The sequence below is a fragment of the Scardinius erythrophthalmus genome (genome assembly GCF_964197995.2).
Source record: "Scardinius erythrophthalmus genome assembly, chromosome: 19".
Taxonomy (NCBI): domain Eukaryota; kingdom Metazoa; phylum Chordata; class Actinopteri; order Cypriniformes; family Leuciscidae; genus Scardinius; species Scardinius erythrophthalmus.
Genome location: NC_138239.1, coordinates 23,405,118 through 23,425,844, shown reverse-complemented (window position 1 = coordinate 23,425,844; position 20,727 = coordinate 23,405,118). Strand labels below are relative to the sequence as shown.

The 20,727-nt window shown below is 36.7% G+C and overlaps 2 protein-coding genes across 2 annotated transcripts; both read right to left on the bottom strand.

The window, feature by feature from the left end:
- Nucleotides 1-4,601: 4,601 nt before the first annotated feature.
- On the bottom strand, nt 4,602-13,552 carry LOC308679589 (transforming growth factor-beta receptor-associated protein 1). The gene is made up of 11 exons (XM_081347124.1): nt 12,591-13,552; nt 11,961-12,155; nt 10,985-11,139; nt 9,960-10,042; nt 9,324-9,668; nt 9,178-9,235; nt 8,955-9,098; nt 8,476-8,616; nt 6,287-6,446; nt 5,635-6,056; nt 4,602-5,530 (listed from the first exon to the last, which is right to left on the bottom strand). The coding sequence occupies exons 1-11, from the start codon at nt 13,252-13,254 to the stop codon at nt 5,384-5,386; spliced, it is 2,514 nt and encodes an 837-aa protein (XP_081203250.1). The 5' UTR covers nt 13,255-13,552; the 3' UTR covers nt 4,602-5,383.
- Nucleotides 13,553-14,653: 1,101 nt separating this feature from the next.
- On the bottom strand, nt 14,654-18,295 carry fhl5 (four and a half LIM domains 5; the record flags this gene model as incomplete). The annotated part of the gene is made up of 5 exons (XM_081347158.1): nt 14,654-14,805; nt 14,920-15,106; nt 17,460-17,629; nt 17,755-17,929; nt 18,137-18,295. The coding sequence occupies 5 exons, from the start codon at nt 18,293-18,295 to the stop codon at nt 14,654-14,656; spliced, it is 843 nt and encodes a 280-aa protein (XP_081203284.1).
- Between the last annotated feature and the right edge of the window lie 2,432 nt (nt 18,296-20,727).

Here is a 20,727-nt window from a genome sequence, read left to right as displayed (position 1 = left end):
CGTTTTGTTTGGGTGTGTTCATTTGTGGAAGCTGATGTTTCTGAATTTCTAATTACTGCATGGCTGATGCTGTTTGTAGGTTCTAAAGTGTATGTCAAGGAATGTTCAGCCTTTAATCTACAGCGATATATTTCGGATGAATCCGCAGAGTTGCTGTAAAAGTGTTTTAGAGTCAATTTTCAAGGTCAGAACATGATTCTTAAACGATTGATTCTCTTCATTGTTTATCTCTTTTTTGCTCACGAAGAGTACTTTATTTTTTAAAAAGTCATTGATTATCATAATCATAATAGTGATTTATTGTCATAAATTTGTTTTGCACTGGATTTTGCTCTTTAGAATAAGCACTTGTTTGCTGGTACGGATTTTAATTGCAAAAGCATATACGCTGTCCCACTTTTTCGTATTTACAGACAAAGTGATCATTCCAAATTAGACATTAGACACCCAAACACTGACTAGACATTTACTTGTGGCAATGTACAACTTTTGCAACAATGACATACAGTATAAAGTGGAGAATCGCATGGAATTATATGTATGAGTAAATGACGGTGGTTTTAACCACCCTGAATGGTTAAAAATTAAACCTTTAACTGTAGCGGAGGATCATAACACACCAACTATAACCAAGGATAACAATGCCACAATGTAGACTTTCATGAGTCAGCAAAAGCAATTGCTTTCCTTCCCAGAAGCTGGGATGCAGTAGGGTTAGGAAAACTACTTTAAATGTATATTACACTCGGGTCCTCAAGTTCAAACGCCAGCCAAGGGAACCACCCTTGAGCATACACTCGGTTTAGTGCCAGCATGGCAATATTGTTTTACGACTCCAAGATCTGTAAATTTCCTGACCTATTATATAATATTTAAACTCAATATCTTAATTTTCCCTTAATTAATACACTTGAGCTAAGAGTTTTCTATGGACAGCGACCAATCTCATGGAGTCATTAGTCCTTACAGTCCCACTCATTATGTTAATAACCCGTAAGTAGAAGATAAACAGGTTTCCATTTGAGTACAGGAGTATGGCGTGTTCATGAATCTATATTTACTTCTCAAAAACATCTGCATGCAAAAGGCCCCATTTACTGCAAGATTAAAGCCAGTTCACCTTGCCAGCTTGGATAGCTCTTCTGCAAAACTAAACACATTTTGTTTTAGCCTTTAAATAGCAGCACTCTGATGACAAATTGGTTGGCAGCTAAAGTTTGACATCCATTGTTACATGTTAATTAGGCTAATTGCATGGCCGTCAAACATGCTAACAATGAGCGTTCAGTCGATTGTGTGAGGGCACGACGGCTAGACAAAGCAGAGTGTGCTGGGAATGAACAAATCCCATATGTCCTGCTGTGGGATTAATCTACACGCCACACTACAGGCCATGTCTGGGAGCCAGGATGCATGGTAGGAGCCTGTGGTCTTCGCCTCTCCGCCGGTGTCTCCAGTGGTCTATGCTGTGACGATCCCCTGGTGGCCTGGCTCCAAAACCAAAGGTAAAGAAAGCTATGGAAATGACAGCGTTGCTTATAGAGGTTGAAAAATAGATATGTTTTGATCATCCTTTGAGCTATTTATTCTCGGATTTACCCCCTTTAGCGTTAGTTTCTTCATGGAAACTGCAAATTAGAGATGGTTCTATCTTTATGCTTTTTTTGGTACCTCACCATTATTGCTATCCAAAGGTTGCAAATTAAGATTCCCCTTGTGTCTCAGCAACCACCGAGGCCATAAAAATGTGTCATAAAGAATATGTTGCAATCATTTGTGGCGTATTTGCTAAAAGTGTCCGAGATGCACTTCCTCTTATACAGTACCGCTTCCCATGGTTGTATTTAAGCAGCTACCTGATGCTACCAGTATGCGCTCACAGTGTGATGCGTTTTTGTTCAGGTGCCCAACAGATGTCTCAGGATTATTGCATGTTGGCATCGCTGGCACCAACAGCTGACTGAGCATTTCTGTGTTTGTCTTAAAGAGGTAGTTCACCCAAAATCAAAATTCTGTCATTATTAACTCACACTCATGCATTTCAAAACCAATATGTTGGTATTTTTCCAGAGGAACGCAAGCACAAGAGTTCATGGTGTTGAAGAGCTGTCAAGCTCCAAAAAGGAAAGAAAAACAAGTAGCTGACTTGTCTTGTGAAGCCAAATACTGAAATTTAGAAATTCAAAATGGATTATTTTTACCTTTCCAAAACTTGGATCTAGCTTGTGTCCATGTCTATAGAATATATATATATATATATATATATAAAAAAAGAAGCATTTTATTAATGTCATTGACGATAAACACATTCTTTTGGAATGGCATTCTATAATTAACATATATTATTATATAATTTTGTATTTTTTATTGTGCAGGTTAATGACACAAGTTTTACTATATATATATATACACACATAATGTATAGTTAGCACATAGTATCATCATTTAACCAACGTGTTTTCTTTTCTGTCATGACACACTTTGTTTTAAATCATAAAATGGCACCACTTAATTTATATTCCCATTAAATTCAGCCATGAATAAACACAACGTATAAAACTGTTTTGAAATGCAGGGTACGTTTCCAATGCATTTCGAAATATCTACTGAATGTTTTGAAGTAAACACCAGCATTTTAGATGTCTGCTTTTATATTTAGAAGCATGAAAGGAACATGTCTTTGTTTTTTCCTCTTTTCCTCTGTCTGTGGTGAAGATATTTATAAAGAGGGACCAATGCCTGGTTCTCTACCACAATTTGTTCTGTAACTGTTGATTTTTGCATCCATCCTGTTTCCTCAAGTGTAAAATGGCCATCTGTGCAGAAGCCTTTAAAGATCCCGGGCTCCTCTCCAGGGGACGTGCTGACCGGCCATATAAGCAAGTATCTGCACCAGATTGCTTTATTATTTGAGTATTGGTGAGCATAAATAACATCTGAAAGGTCAAATGAAGCTAGTTTAAATCAAACCTAAAACTCCTGCAAAACTGCAAGCTTGTGGGTTTGTAGTCTGCTTAGCCATGAAATGTCAAAACATTGAATGCCCCAAGAGGCAGCTATCAAAGAAGGGAGGGATCCTAAAGTAAACCCAGAGTCCACCCAAATGACCATCGGCCCGGCCCTGTACACAAATGGACAGCTTTAACCGGGGGCAGAATGAGTCACAGTCAGTGTGGTCAACACATAAATACAGTGCATATTGAGTATTATACACTCTTCGTTGCACACATATGCACATACTTTATGCATAATCACTTTGTTTGCCCTAATGCACAATTGCACACTAAAGCATGTGCGCACTGTTTGTATTGTATGTCACACATCCTGTCTGGGTTAGTTTCTCATTTTGTTACATTTATATATATTTTACTTAATGAAACTGATTCCTATTAGGGGCCTTTTTTTTTTTTTTTTTTTTTTTTTTTTCATTGTGACATTATTTTAGTAACAATTTAGCACATTTCGCAACAATTCTCATTACCATGCAAAAATAAATCTCATTTTCATTACTGGAATGTGAAATATTTATATATCATTGTGGTATATATTTGATATTGCCTTTAATTTTTGCTGATTAAAATGAAAAGAACACCATTAGAATCACTATTTACAGTATATCTCAAAACAAGGCAAATGTGAAATGTGCGAATGCAATGTGAAATATTTATATATCATTGTGGTATATATTTGATATTGCCTTTAATTTTTGCTGATTAAAATGAAAAGAACACCATTAGAATCACTATTTACAGTATATCTCAAAACAAGGCAAATGTGAAATGTGCGAATGCATAAAGGTCATGTCAATTTGAGAAATAATCTTATACACAGTATATATATATATATATATATATATATATGAAATACACAGCGTGTGTGTGTGTATATATATATATATATATATATATATATATAAATTATATAATATATATATATATATATACACACACGCTGTTTATTTCAAAAAAAAAAAAAAAATATATATATATATATATATATATAATATATGCCTTTGGCTAATTTGGCCTATGAATAATGCTTATGAACACTCTCTATATAGACACTAGATATATATTTAGATACAAATAGATAGTTTGTCACATTAATCTATTTTTAATCTTTGTTTAAACTCCACTTAAAGCCAGCTAGGAAGAGAGTAGCAAGACATTTATTCAAAACAGGAATGGAAGCAGAAGACTTCATGCAACAGTGATTCACTTTGACATATCGCAGTCTGTTCGGTATATATTATGATTAACATGTATAATATTTGAGGTGTTTTTCTCATTTATTTTTTCATGTCCACAAACTAAACAGTCTGGTCTAAGAATTTGTCCACATAAGGTGGCTTGTCTGGAGAGCACCATCATGTCCTGAAGTGGTGTGTAGCCTGGGTTTGTCAGGCTGCCAGTTCCACACCATGCTTGGGCTAGAAGCAGACAGAGCTGAGCCAACCCAGTCCAGTGGGTGTAAAAGACATGTCGACTTGTTTATTATATAGTTTGTTCTCTGGCACCCATGTCGAGGACTATAGAATGCAAAGCTCATTTCAGCCGAGTCATAAGACATACAGCCTCAATGAATCTATATGAAGCATGAATGAACATGGTTGAAAAGAATAGTTTATTTTTATTTACACTGGCATGCCTAGGCTTTGGCTTGTACTTGTATGTCTGTTATTTGCAGAAAAAGTACAACATATTTCAAAAGCAAACAAAAAAACATTAATGCCAAAATTATTTTATTTGAAATTTGATATAAAGACTTTGATTCAGCAATGATGCATTAAAATTATCAAAAGTGAGAGGAAAGCCATTTATTATGTTACAAAAGATTTTTTTTTTATTAAATAAATGCTGTTCTTTTGAACTTCATATTCATCAAATTACCATGGTTTCCTAAAAATGTTAAGCAGCACAACTGTTTTTATCATTGAGGATAATAAGAAATGTTTCTTGAGCAGCAAATCATCATATTAGAATGATTTCTAAAGGATCATGTGACACTGAAGACTGGAGTAATGATGCTGAAAATTCAGCTTTGCCATCACAGGAATAAATTACATTATAAAATATATTGAAATAGAAAACTTGAGCTATTTGAAATTGGCCTACAGGTATATTTTCAATTTTACAGTATCATCCCAGCTACTGTATATTGTGGTGTATAGAAGTGCATTGTAGGCCTACGTACAGTTGTTGTGGTTTCCTGTTGGTGTTTGTGGCTAGCTTAGCTTACGCCATATATTCTCAGCAATTTGTCCTAGTAATTGCCTTGCTGTCCAGTAATTACAGTCTTTATTGTAAGCAACCTAGTAAGGCAGCATCTGCTGGGAGAATAAATGCAGTGCAAATGGGAATAGGTGTGAATAATAGTCTGTTGTTCAGTGACCGCTTTCACCACCATGACAGGAAATGTGTGTCAGCTCTCCTGTCGGCCTGCGCAGAAACTCGGGCCCCGTTAGACGTTTCTGGCATGAATGGCAAACGCATCCTTTGTCAACTCTGATTTTTCCATGCGTTGCTTCCATCTGGGAGCATAAAGAACAACATTAGCATTGCTGTTTGGGTTAATACTGAATATTCAAGATGCTCTTTTTACATGTTAAATGGCTTCATTTAGAGTGCGTCTCACCAAGGCATGCTTGTGTCTTAGAGTTTCCACCTTGGCTAGGCTCATCTCCAGTCCTCTCATTCTTTTGTCATGCACCGTTCCTCTCATTGATTCACACAGGAACCGCAGGACCAGTTTGAGAGACCAGGAGCCCGGCAGCACCCTCAACACACTGACTAAATCAAAAGACGCTGCATTTTGGTTCAGCAGGTCCACGGCTGCGATCACATGATGAGTGGACTCGAGGTAGATCTGAAGCAGGGTGAGGAACATTCCCTGTGTGAACTTCCCGTCTCGTCCAGCAGAGGTCCTCCAACAGTAGCTTACGGCAGCCTGCTGGTCTTTTTCTTCATAGACCAAAACCTGCAGGGCCTTTTTGTGTTTACCAGATTTCCCAAGCAAAATTGCTTTCTCCACATGAAGAGACGAGGATGTTATTTGCTCTGTGACAATAAAGGGTATAGCAGTTCATTTCATCCACGGACTCTTTGCATAAGGAACTGAAAACATAATTTGATGCACACTCTCAGAAAAAAAGTTACAAAAGTTGCCACTTACAAAAAATACATCTTTTTACCTTATTTACTCCCAAAGGGTACTGCCCCAGTGACCGCTTTTCTACATTTTTCCTGACAGTGTATCAGAGGTCTTAAACCGCATGTTTTGTGCTCACCATATATAGTATCCGCATTATATAAAGAAGATTGCCAGAGTAACATCTGTAGTTTATGTCTCATCTCTTCCCTGCTGGTTTCATTACTGTAGTCAACCTCAGTTGACTGCAGTATCCATTTGATGTATGATGAGATGAGCATGGCATGATGCTTTTCCTCCTGGGAATTGAAAATGTGCTTCTTAAATGGAATTTAAACTGACATTAAAGGAGTTATGTCATTCATTTTGTCATTGAGGTCCAATTATAATGTCTTTTGCATTGTAATTTTTCAAAATTATTTTTCACCCTCTTACTGACATACGTGGAGCTTGTGTAAGGCTGGGCAAGGCTTTGGCCCGATCCCAAATAGCACCCTAAACACATGGGTACACTTCTGATACCCAAAATGAAAAATGGGACATAGTCTTGTGGACACAATCAAGTGCACATGCGATATGCCATTTAGGACAGGGCCTTAGCCTTCCCCTGGCCATGGACTTCCGACTAGCGTGGAATTATCTCACTCAACTGCTGTTGATTGTAGCTTCATTGATTATAACAGAACTTGGTGAGATCGCGATGAACTAAGATGAGTGACAGCTTTTTAGGGATCAGTCTGCTTGCTTTTCTGTTGAAATTAACAGTGGTTTGTGAACAAATAACAATTTATCTGGAGAGTTTATGCTGGGATATGTAGGTTGTTGCTAGGCGAAAAGTAACTTGAAACTATTTCAAGGAAATCTATTTAAATGTGTTTTTAAAGGGTAAGCGAATCTCCTCAGCCTTACACACGTCTACATTTTGCTGCTGTGCCTTTAAGAAAACGTCCCGTGTTATTTAATGAGAAGAAGTTTTACACTTTTTCAGACATTTAACTCTTAAATCACACCAAGAACAATTACTATAAAGATAGCTATAATGATAACTATATTAGCGTCCACACCAACGCACAACATCACTCTGTTTATTATAAGCACAATCTTCGGTTCTGTCGTCTACTGCTTTAAATGCTCGAGCTCTTTAAAGTAGGATAAATTCTGATTGGCTGTCAATGTTTTTTATTCATCAGCTTGAAAAAAGTTGTGAAATTGATTCCAGCAATGTTGTTTCTCTGTGCCGGTTTTGTTCGTTGTGATGTGGACTCTGTTATACTTTTATATTTAGAACAATATTTAAAACTATATTTTTATTGTTGTAGTTATAGTCCCCTGGTGTGAATGGGCCTTTATCATTGGTTCATCCAAATTCTAGAGTTCTATTTGTTTAGTAACCATGGTGATTTCTGTTTGAAACTTGTTAGTCTTTAATTTAAGACTTAACTTTCTGTAATATGTTCCTGAGACTTAGAAATAATAGCATTTATCCTGCTTTCTCCTTATTACGTCACTGTGAACGACCGGGTGATGTGTCTGATCGCCCAGTGCTGATGTGTAAAACGTGGACGGTCATGTGTTTATGCGATGCCACAGAATTGCAGAAGTTCAGAATAAGTTTTTTTGCAACTTAGTATCAATAAATCTCTTTTTGGACTGAGGAGGAAGCGTTTTGTTATGAATGTTAAAAAAAATTGGTAACACTTTATTTTACAGTGTCCTTGTTACATATGTTACATCTAAACTACCATAGTAATAACATTAAATGATGCATAATTACATGCAACTAACCCTCAACCAAATCCTAATCCTACCCTAACCCTATAGTAAGTAGCCTACATGTGGTTAATTAATATTACTCAGTACTTAAATATAGAATTACACTGTAACAATGACACCTTAAAATAAAGCGTAACCAAAAAATGTATACCAGTGTTGTTTTCATTAACTAAACCTAAAACTATTATACACATTTCTGTTAAGTGAAATAAAGCTTAAATAAAAGAAAAATATTATATGAAAAACTTATTTTAGTTAGTTGCCATTGCAACATTTCTAATTTCCATTAAGTTAAAGTACTAAAATTACAAACTGAAAAAATAATAATTTTTTTAAATATTAAAAATGACAAAAGCACATAACACAATTACTAAAAATGTAACTAAAATTAAAACTGAAAAAAATAATTAAGTAATACAATCTAATTTTAGATATTAATAGATATAATAACACTATAGAAACACTGTTTCAAATATATAAGCTTTTTGTAATTCAATGTAAATCTGATTCCTCATGATCCTACAAATCCTCATCAGGCTGCAAGCAGAATAGTACCTTGCTGTGTAATTCATTGACTAAAAATTCCAAGTAAAGAATCATGGCAGCTGCGTAGTTGTTGAGAATGGTAAAGACTTCCTCCGGTGCAAACATAATGTGGCTGCTTGCATGCATCTTTGTAAAGATCCGTATCCCAGCCTGTATTCAAATAAAGAGCATGATTTAGAAGCATTTCAAACACATTGCTGGCAATGCAATAAATCAAATACTGTTCAAAATGCTGTTTTTTTTTTTAAGAAATCAATACTTTCATTAAGCAAGGACACACTCAGTTGATCAAAAGTGATAGTAAAGACTTTTACATTGTTACAAAAAAATCTATTTTAGATAAATTGCTGTTCTAGAGCTTGTTTGTTCAAATCCTAGGAACATAATGTTGTTTCTTTTATATTGCCATGCCAGGGGCAAAAGAGTACTAAACTAAATGAAATCTGTATAACTCTGCCCTCTACTGTTGATAAACAGTATATACTTGCCTCTTGGTCTCTCTGAAGAACCCAATCTACAAACTTCCAGATGATGGGTTTATGTTTCAGATTTGAGAGAGTTTTAACTATATGCTGGAAGACACTGATGTGTAATGGGTCTTCGCTCTGGTCCTCCACAATTTTAACCCAGGTCTGAAAAAAAAGAACTAGCTTACTTTCCTGATTCATCTATACTCATCGCTCTTGATCTTTCAGTATGATTCAAAGATACCTGAATTGCATTGAAGTGCTGGCCTTGGCTTTGATAGAGCAATCCAAGTGTGAAAAACCTGAAATGGCAGGAAATTAGTTTGGCTCTTAAGTGCACTAGAAAATAACCTGTAAACGCTGAAGTAGCCTCAAATGATGAGCGCAAACCTTTTGTGTTGTTCCAAGTCAGGCACACACATTTGGAGGTTACAGTCATTCTGCGACGACACGAGCTGGTCCAGTTTTTCATATTCTGCTTGTTCCAAATACAGCTTAAAGAGCGCAGAGTCAATGTCCTGAGGACATATTTGGCCCTGTCCTGTTGGCCTGACTTCTCTCAAGAAGTCATCCAAAAAGCTTAGGTATTGCTGAAATGTCGGCCAGTCGTCTCGACTTAACGTCCACAGGTCCTTGGCATTGCTGACTGCTGTTGTCTGAGGTGTAAAGTCTTCACTCACAACAGGCATAGCTGGATAAAGGCTAATGATTTCCCTTGGGTCTAGTTCACCTTTACTGGAAAATAAAAGATTACACAGGGAACAAAAATTGGTTTCAGATTTACAGTACTACAGTTTTCACTTAGAAATTGATAGGAAATTTCACAAATAATGAAAGAGAAACAGCAACACATTGATTTATATGTGAAATGTGAATGACTGAAATAGTATTTTCTTGTGAATGTACTCCAATAATCTGTCACAATTTACTACAGCTGTGTGGTCATTTGCAGTATTCATTTATTTTTAAAGCAAAAGCTGTCGAATTGGTTTCCCAAATACAATTAAATGTTAAAGCATTACTTACATAAAAAGCGCCTTTGCCTCCACAAAAGCCTCTCTGTAGAACTTTATCATTCCAGATGTACAGATGACATTTTTATGTAGATCCTAAAAGTAAAGTGATGAATGACATGAAAGATTGAGTTCAGCTGTTGTTTTGTCATAACCATGTATCAGCTTCCTCTCCCATATATATATGTGTGTGTGTGTGTGTGTGTGTGTAAAATAATGTTAAAATAATATTAAAATAAATATGTATATATATAAAATATTAAGCTTAGAGCACATTTAATTCTAAAATCTTGCAGTATACATTTGATGTGAGCTCATACATTCAGTCTGTGAACTAATGCATCTTTGACCTTTGCTTAATACCGTAAGATGATTTTCAATCCTAATGGAATGACATCTGTGCATCTAGTGCAAGTGCACATATGAATTACCTTTGCTCAGTGTGTCTAAGAAGCTCAGTCACAGACCTACTTATTTTCACTGACCCCCTGGCACCATTAAAGGCATTATGTGTGGTTTCTATGCTTTAAGCATTTATTCTCATATGATTTTTTTTTTCAGCTAAATGTACCTACTCATTAAACATAATCCATGAGTTAGCAAATTATGAATTAATGAGGTATTATTGACACCAATGGGTCAAAGAGCACGGTCCATTACCCCCTGCTGGTACATGCTGTAACTACAGCATTAATCTGTGTTGTTTCTTTATTGATGACCATTCAAAAGTAGCAGTGTATGCTGACAGTATGTCTATCTATCTATCTATCTATCTATCTATCTATCTATCTATCTATCTATCTATCTATCTATCTATCTATCTATCTATCTATCTATCTATCTATCTATCTATCTATCTATCTATCTATCTATCTGTCTATCTGTCTATGTGTCTGTCTCTCATTATTTAGTGCCATTGAATGGTGGGTATTGTAGACTTCCTTGATTTACACTGGCTTATGGATTACATCTGTCTAGTGTATTAAAGGAAGATAAGACATAAATCCACTCTGTTTAGTTCTTTATCATCAGTCTTACCTTATACGAATCCTTTGGCAAGAGATCTTGAACCCTGTCCAGGAGTGTCAGGGCTTCATCAACTCTCTGTCTCTTAACCAGCTCTTGAATCTGATCCTCCAGCGGAACTGGTGACAGCCGGTGAATCTCTTTGTCAGCAACAACGAAAACACTTTCTTATAAAGTGAAAGAGAAGTAAAGAAGAAAGAGTTAGGAAATAATTAAAAGTGTCCCATTAAATGACTGTATAATCAAAAGTATGACAAGATAAATTATTATTAGATAAAAACTGAAAACTTTTTATGTGTTTTGGTCGTTCATTTACACGACAATGGTGTTTTGGGTCCTGAAAACCCAACCTTTTGAAAACAGGTTTCAGTGCAAGTGTTTGAATACGATGCCTTTATCGTCTCAGTGTAAACGACAAAAACACAAATGTGTGAAAACGGTGACATCATGCACATGCACATTACACGTTCATTTAAAAGCGCTTATAGTTTATTTACTTAGTGACATCGCCAACTACTGGCCTGACAGAATAATACAGCGTATTTAGTCGTTTTCACGGATCTGTGTGAACGGGATCATTTTGACAACGTTGCCCTCTGTACCTGAAAAACGCGAAGGAATTTTTTTTTCCATTTTAGTAGTTTACACCGTTATCAGCTAAAAACTCAAAACTTTTTATGGTTTTGGCTGTTCATTTACATGACAACAGAGTTTTGGGGGCCTGAAAACTTTTGAAAACAGTGTGCAAGTTTTTTTTAAACGATATTGTAATCGTGTAAACTACAAAAATGCGAATTTGTGAAAACAGTGAGTTAATGCGCACGTGACATCGCCAACTACTGGCCTGGCATGATTAAAATAGCATTTTTAGTCGTTTTCCCAGATCCAAGCAGAACTTAAATATACGAGCAATGAAGAACAATTATGGCGCCTCTGAACGGACTGATGAATGATTTTTGAAAGATTAATGTTGGATTGTAAAACGAACCTTCTGTTGAGACGAGAGATTTGGCACTTTGTAAAAGGACAGTTTGCTTCAGCTGTTGGTCCAGAATGCTGTAGATATGAACTGTCTGATTTTGTAGAGCCAGCACATATGGGAAATGCACTGCAGCGTCCACCACTCCATCAGGCCACTGTACAGGAGGATGCTGGGAAGTACCATTCTTCATCACAAACATGCCTGCATAACATATAGGCCGCTTTTACTTTGTTACTTTTAAAGCAAATAATTAATTTGCACAATAATTAGCTCTCAATGTGTCAAGTGTTTCAGTTGAATATTTTTAATTTATTAAATTATATATAATATATATAAAAATCAGGAGTTGCTCTTTTATAGTTCAAGTGAGTTAATGGAGTTCTCACTTAAGTATGATTTATTTATTCTACAATTAATTTGAATTAAATCATTGAAAATAAAAGAGAATAAAAAAAAGTAATAAAAATAGTAATAAACTAGCCAATGATTTAAATACAGCTATATAATTGCTAAGGTGCATAACAGTCAGTTAAGATAAAAAATGTAATGATAAATGCTTGAGTCCATATTTTTTTTATTCTTTTAACTCATTTGACTCGTTTGACTCATATGAGATAAGGGTATAGAAATTCTTACCCAAATTTCCAGGCCCATTTAAAATGAATTCTCCTTTTCCACATTTGTTGGCAATGATATTTTGTTTTCCCAGGTTATGTTGGAAAAGATCTAAGGTGGTTTGGCTCTGATAATCATGGAGCAAATATCTGTCACAAGTGGCCACACACAAACACGTCCCATGCGCAGCCAGAACCACAGGCTCCTGCGGCAGAGCCACCTGTCTCACACACTCCCATCTGTCCGCACACACATTATAAATGCTCACTATTTTCCTCTTGGCCGAAGCTGCAATGAGCTCCACTGAATCAGTCCGAACCACTGACTCAGTGACATAGAAGAGTGACACATTCTGGATTTTCTTCAGGGCAGGAATGGGTTCCAGGGAGAACATGTTAAGCGCCGTGACTGAACCATCCCAGAGAACTAAGAGATGATTCAGAAAAGGGACCGCCGTCAGCTGGCCGATTGCTCCGCTCCGGCCCATCTGTCTTTTCCCCGCCTCCCGCACTGAAAGGCTTTCTTCACCGCTCACGCTATTTAGAGTGATGTACTCGATGAGTCCCTCTTTGGACCCAATATAGAGGTTTTTACCAAAACACTCCAAACATTGAATGCTGGATTTGTCTCTGCCTCTCCCTGAGGGTATTTTTTGGAAGACTAGCACAGGAGTAAAGACTTTCATGGTTATTTACTCTTAATTTAGCTCTCAGTAGCACTTAAAAATAAATGAGAAACCTAGTAAACTGGGTAGAGAAAGAAAACAGCCTTCATTAGCACAGAAATCTATGCTGCAAACAAAGCAAACACATAATAAAAATACAACCAATTCAAATAATATGTCCCATATATACAGTGTTTGTTAGCCACAATGCTAAATGAAACGAGTTAAGAACGGTCTCACCTCATTAGCGTAGAAGCTGTCAGTGTTAGTTTGCTCAAGTGTATTTTGACCTTACCATGTGACTCTCATCCTGGGAGGAAGTTGGTGTCAGCAGTTTTACTGCTTTTACTCTGATGGCTCTGAATAGGCTGGTTGCACAATGCCAAATATCCAAGAAAGAGACTCAGAGATATAAAACCTTTGGTTAAAAATTCCTAGTATAACCTAGAAACAAGTTTTCCTAGAGTGAATAGTCTAAAAGTGGATTATAGTTAAAGGTGTACTCAGTAATTATTAATAAATAAATCATACATTTTTGACAAATATGTTTAAATATGTCTTCTACACTTACATGAGATTAGAGGTGCGTTCACACCATGTCATGATTACCATAATAACTAATTAGAGCTGCTGGACTCAATAAATAGACAAATCCACAATATTAGTCAATGTGCAAATGCCTTTTAAGTTGACTTATCTTATTTAAACAGGGCAGACATTGTCCAGCTCTTTGCTGCTTGCTACATTAAACTGTATTTTATGTCTGGTTATTTTCAGACATATTTAGCATTACCAATAGTCAATTATAGGAATTGCAGCAAAATATGACAAGCTACGTCACTACTATATTTGAAGCCGCAGGCATGACGCTACAGCGGTGAGGTACAAGTTAGAGCTCTCAAAAAATCCAGAGTTTACAAGTTGTAATTACAAGTTCTACGAGGATGTGAATTCTTTTTACAAGTCAGAATCATAAAAATTACAGTAATTCTGACATGGTGTCATTCCCACCTTTCACCTCATTCATAGTGGCCATTAATGTATGCATTGTAGTTGTAGTATGGGGAATTGTGTTTATGTGTCTTTAGACTTTAAAAAACAGGCAGTAGACAAGAAGAAAACATACGTTTATTGACTAAAAGCGCACTTTGTGTGTGCTTGAACTTTTGAACTTTTCATACATTTTCAATATTATCCCATGACAATTGTTTCCAAATTTTCATTATTGTAAACTTATTAAACAAAACATTAAGCATCCTAATCAGCAGGCGACAAACATAATTAATCTATTCATTGTTCATGTTTATTCATCATTCCATTTATGTGAGCAGAAATCCAAATCTAAATCTATTTTGCCCTCAATAGCTTTCCTGCAACAGTTGTGCTGCTGTTGTGGTTGTCTGACCCTGGAGCTCACAGCTCACTTCTCCCTTCCACAGTCGGTGCACAGGATGTCATCCCGCTGGGTGAGGAATCCACGGCCCACCAGAGACACAGAGCACTGCATACACGTGAAACACTCACTGTGCCACTGCCGCTCTTCGAACGAGATGTACTTAGCACCTGCCAAGCCTGGACACACACACACACAGTTGTTTTATAGTCGAGTACAATGCTGATGAAATTTTTCATTTTAATTTAGAGGCGTATAAAAATAGCCGCCAGATGTAAAGAATGAAAACATACTAGTAATTGGCTTAGTGCAGCCCACGCACTTCTTGGCATACAGATTACTGAAGCAATCCAGGCAGTATGGGTAGTTTTCTCTCGAGGTGAAGCGCTGGCCTGCCAGTTGCCTCTTGCATCCAATGCAAGTGAAACACTCGCGGTGCCAGGGCTTATCGAGATACGTGACACCACCAGTTGTAATGGACTACAGAATTGAAAGTGTGGATTTCAGTAGAGCACAATAAGTGTTGGACAATAAACCCCTTTTGCGCCGGCGTCACAGTTACGTCACGGCGCTAGCTGGAGGCAAAACAGAGTGAAAACTGGAGGCGGCCAATACAAACCAGCACAGATTCGACTACATAATAAGGAGCTTAAATTACTATTATTATTATTAAATGTCATCTTGTTGTGTTGTTGGGTTCTAGAATCGACGGAGTACAGGCTCCAATTTTACATTTTATCGCATAATGTTTTCTAAATCATTGTGATTATTTGTGAATCATCCGATTGTTGTTTTGATTGATTGGGACTAGACTTTTTGAAGAACCTGGTAAGAATTCAAGGGTAATCAAATACAAAAATGAATATGCTGTATCTGGAATTTTTATGTCAAGAAAATATTCACATAATTACAATTGCACCGTAATGTCACTCTTTACATTGTCGTCTTCTGGCCGTGGCGCTGGCTAGGCAGAACTGTGGATCGTACCACACGTCTTGTACATGACCATTCAGCACATAGTTATAGGCATCTAAAGATGTAGGCTATATGCCCTCAGTTTCTCTTTACGCTCAGTTTCTCTATCGGGTAGGTGTAGAGCAGGCTTCTCAACCGGAGGTAGCGTTGACATTAATCCTGTCAGATCGTTCATCTATTAACTGAGTGTACGGGTCGGCCGATCTGGTTCCGTCCGTTAAAATTAACTTTTGCAAATAACAATCGCGGCCCTGGACAGTGAGTGACCTTGCACATTAAGATAAAATTGGATTTTCTCCAGTCATTGTTAAAAAACAAGCTAACAAAACTGGCAAACTAACGTTAGTGAAGCGGCCAGAGGGATCTTTCTGCCTCCAGCTAAGCCCCGCCCACACAAATACGTCACCATGTTTACCAACTGTAAAAGGGTCTATAGAGCTGGTAAGTCCCGCCCCTTCTGCTAACCCCACTGGACCTCTAGGTTGAAAAATCGTCAATGCAAGTGAATGGGAGAAAATAATTATTTTCTGGTCCCGTTTGAATTTTGCCATGAATGTGAACATATGTTGTCTGTGAATTTTTTATATAATTTTTCGTGTAAAGAATGCTACAATTTAGAGGGTAGAAGTTTGATACGGTTAGACTTTGTGTGAGAGCACTTTGTGGACTACAACTCCTCGCTGCTTTCGACGCGTTTGAAACGTCAACACCACTAGCACATGGACACTAGCTCACGGATCCCGCTAAACATGGCTGTGTCTTTGGTGCACTTCACCGCCTTCTTTCAGGGAGAGGACAAAATCGTTGAGGTTGGCGAAAACCACGGGTAAGTCAACTTTATGGGGTGACGTCACATAGGCGACATGTAGTCTTTCTCGTTATGTCTTTTCCACAACTGCTAGCTGAAAAATCATACCATATACTATCAAACTCGTAACATGAAAAGTTATATAAAAAATTCACAGACAACATATGTTCACATTCATGGCACAATTCAAACGGGACCAGAAAATAATTATTTTCTCCCATTCACTTGCATTGACGATTTTTCAACCTAGAGGTCCAGTTGGGGTTTTACGGATGGGCGGGACTTACCAGCTCTATATTGCACATTTAAAGGAATAATTCACTCAAAAATGAAAATTCTAACCCAATCTCATGAGAAAACACAACTTTAACCACCAATTCGTTAAAACGTAAAATAGAGTAAAATGGGTTGATGTGCCACGTTTGCAGGTAGCACTCACAAAGACGATTCAAATAACAGACTTTATTAAATCTCCAAAAATTCAGGAGATCACAGGAACAAACCCCTTTCTACAATTCAATTGAGTGTATACGGTTTTATGCACATTTTTAGAATTTATGCACATTTTAGCATTTCCATCCAGCCTTTTTTGTAAATGCGATATCCCAAAATTTGCATAAAAATAGGTGGATGGAAACATAGCAATTTTTTTACTTATCCTCATGTTGAACTTATTTGAACTGCTTGCTCATTTCAATACAACTGCAATAAATGGGGACAAAGCTTTCATGGTTGAAGAAAAATGCAAAAGCACAATAAAGAATTATGGAAAAACATGCACTGTATGTCACATCTTTTGGTGCAAAGTGAGAGCTTTGTGTGAGAATTTGGCTATGTTTGTGGTGCTTTTGCATGCTTTTTGAATCTCAAAAGCCCCAGATGCATAAAAAAATTACCAGTGCATTTTTCTTTTCTTTTTTGTATTCCACATTAGAAAAACAGCCATACTGGTTTGGAACAACAGGATGGTAAATGTGTCATTTTTGACTAAACTATAACTGTAATATTGCTTTTCAAATGTCTGATTCCTTGCAAGCATGTGTGACTTACTTTTTTACAAGCACAGCATTGGTAGGCGAATTGCTTCTCAAAACAAGGGACACAGAAGTAATTGTTATCTTTAGGGATGAAAGACTTGGTTCCTATTGGCTGCTGACAGCGTTGACACAGAAAGCATGTCTCATGCCAGCTGTTCCCTTTGTACTCCATTTTTCGTGATCCTAACACATGAGCAGAAGGCCACCTTTTTACACTGAGATCCTGAACATTTTATGAGATATTTTTATGAAATAAATATAGTTACAATTCTATTTTTCAAAACAGATAAAGATACAAAGCGTTTTACCTGGCATGATAGTCTTCTTGCAGGTGCTGCACTTGGAAGAATACTCATGAGAATAGCACTCGGTGCAAAGCATAAGGTCATCTTTAGCAGAAAATGGTTTTTCCACCAATGATCGACTGCATTTGGCGCACTTGAAGCAGTTTTCATGCCAGTGCCGGTCCTTGTAGGAAAGGTCCTTCATTATGCATGCAGAGAAAGTCTGGTTAGAAGCTTGCAAATCTGTTCTGACTTTCTGTCACTCATTTTAAGTCTTTATTAATTGCTCTCACAAACTTTTGGTTCAGTTGCATTCAAAAGAATTTGTTTAATGTAATTCATTGAATTTTCAAATGTACTGTAAATGTGTAAATCGTGATGGCGGTAATTGTTTTCTAATGCTTACCTTACAGTTGCAGCCAATCGGCAAAGAACACACCTCACAGCAGTTCGCAAACAGATTCTCATAGCATTTTGTGCAATATTGTGTGTCCTCCTTAAGGATGTATTTCTTTCCCAGCAAAGTGTCCTTGCAGTAATGGCAGTCAAATCGTTCTGTAGACATCGTTGTTTATGTCTTAAAAGCAGTAAACAGAACCGTACATTTTTTTACAACATACCAGGCTAAAGCAATCAGAGAGGTGTCATCCACAAAATACGAACAAAACTTAAAGCTAAAATGATGGCCTCTGCAAACTAGGTTCCTTCTGTAGCTTCTTAAACCACCTTGAAGATATCAGAAGAGCAGACTGCCATTTGTAATAGTGAGTAAAACTCACCTTCAGTTACTCAATGAGCTTCTGAGGGGCTGCAGGGAGAGACGGCCAGTGATTGAGTGGATGCATTAAAATGACCCTCTATAAATACGATTGCTCTTATTAGCTGAAATCCCTGGGGAGATTGGTCCAGTTGCTTATCTCTGCACCTTTTATGGGAGTCCAATCCTAACACATGCCTTATGGTCAAGATGATAAGTGAATGGTGCCAGTGAAATGTTATTCCCTTTGTGTACTCTTAAATCAGTGATTGGACTCTGAGACCTTTGGACAAGTACTTTTCTTTACATATCCTGTAAGACCTAGGAATCATAATTTTAGCCAAATGAATTTGTGTCAAATGAATCTTTAACACAGTTACAATACTTTGTGTCTCACATATCAGTGAAATTAGCGATTGCTCTGACCTCAGATACCTGATATCTTACTGTATCCACATCTGAGCCCTCAAGCAACTGCTGAAGGCTTAAAGAGAGTTGAAAGTAAATGTTGCAGTGGTTGCCAAGCTTCTCTGTGACCACTAAAATTGCTTTGGGTTGATTGGGCCTCTGTTTACAATAAATATGAAGCAATTTCCACAACTTAACAGGTTTCACACAGGGGGTTTCTGTTTCTGTTAAATGCCTTACAATTTCATTTTGGTTCTTGAGTTGGGGGTATACATGATATGTTCCATCATTCTAAATCCAATGTGTTTTTTAAATAGGTTTTTGGTTAAACACAAGCACATGATATTTGCACATTTTATTCTACATAAAATACATGCCCTCTAGTATTTTTTTAAGCTTTTACAAAAGTGGTTGCTAACAAGTGGCTAAATGGGACTACAGAGGTCATCTGGAACATTAAACATCATTATAGTGTTTACAAAAACGCTCTCTTGAAGTATTCAAATTCTTAGGGAAATTCTTTTTAAATAAAGTTGAAGTCATGCAACTATGGTGTAGTTTGTCTGTAGTTTAAAGGCCTAAGCGATTGTAATTAAGTTTCAAAATTCATAAAAGCTGCAGTTATTTGTGAAAATTATTGTGATGAACAAAGCATGTAAGAATCATAAATGAGGTGTCACAATATATCATGTTGCAATATATCACAAAAATGCAACAATATGTGTCGTGCATAGTGACAATCTGTATTGTGTATAGTTCACCCAAAATAAAAAAAATTACTGTGAGAAAAAAATTCAAGTTTACAGAGTTTTAGTGTCAGTGACATATCTAGTCAGTGACAGAGTACAAGCATATTCGTCTAAAATAATTCTGTATTTTCAGCTTCAGAATGAATATTTTTATTCTGGTGTCACCATTGTGCAGTGCATTTGGTTACCAGCGCCTAATCATTTCCACCCCCAATGTAATATCAAATTTAGCATTTTAAAAACAGTGCATTTTTTGTTAACCTTTTATCATATGTCTTGGAGTATTGCAATAATATCGTATTGTAAGTTAAGTATCGTGATATGTATCGAATCGGGACATGATGGTATAGTTACACCCATAATCAAACTTTTGTTCGTCAGATTATTTTCTGCAATATACTTTGTTCTTTGTAGGTTTTTAGATGGCATCATGGCTGTTTAAGGCTTATATAACTTTATTAAGCTTATATATAACTTATTTTATACTTTTAGACAAGTCTGGTTTTAAGACCGTTTTAACATCCAAAGACGGTTTTTCGTTCTTTCTTTCTTTTTTTGCTGTGATGCTTGTGGAAAGTTTGCAGTAATCTGATACATACATTACATGTAAAGAATCATAATGAACAGATCCATTTTGTTTGCAGTATTTTGCACTTGACACTTGAGCTGCATCCAGCTAATTAGCTGAGTTTGTAGTCATATCATTTATCAAGAGGGTGAGAAAAATGATCTCGGTGCAAAAATAGCTCAGAAGATCACCGGTTAAAGAACTTAATCCATCATGCATGCAAATTGGGAGGTTAGTCTATTAGAGAAAGCAGTGATCAATGCTACCTTAGTTTTTCTGCAGTTTCTGGCTCACATCATCCATTTCAAATCCTGGTGAATGAACAGAAACACTGCATTCATTTCTTGGTGATTTATTCAGTGTTATGACATTCAGTTCATATGATTCTTCTTTGCAAAAGTGTCTTTTAAAATAAAGTGTCCTGGATGCCATAAACGACAGTTTGACGAACTGCATGCCACAATTACGTAACTCTTGACAGCAGTATTTTGGGTCTCATTATCTTTCCGAAGCGT

Bases quoted from the DNA above. Each gene is read 5' to 3' on its own strand.
- LOC308679589 (XM_081347124.1), bottom strand. From the start codon at position 13,254: ATGAAAGTCTTTACTCCTGTGCTAGTCTTCCAAAAAATACCCTCAGGG. The intron at 12,156-12,590 runs GTAAGAATTTCT...TATGTTATGCAG, and splicing joins AAATGGGCCTGGAAATTTGG to GCATGTTTGTGATGAAGAAT. The intron at 9,236-9,323 runs GTTTGCGCTCAT...CTGCCATTTCAG, and splicing joins GACTTGGAACAACACAAAAG to GTTTTTCACACTTGGATTGC.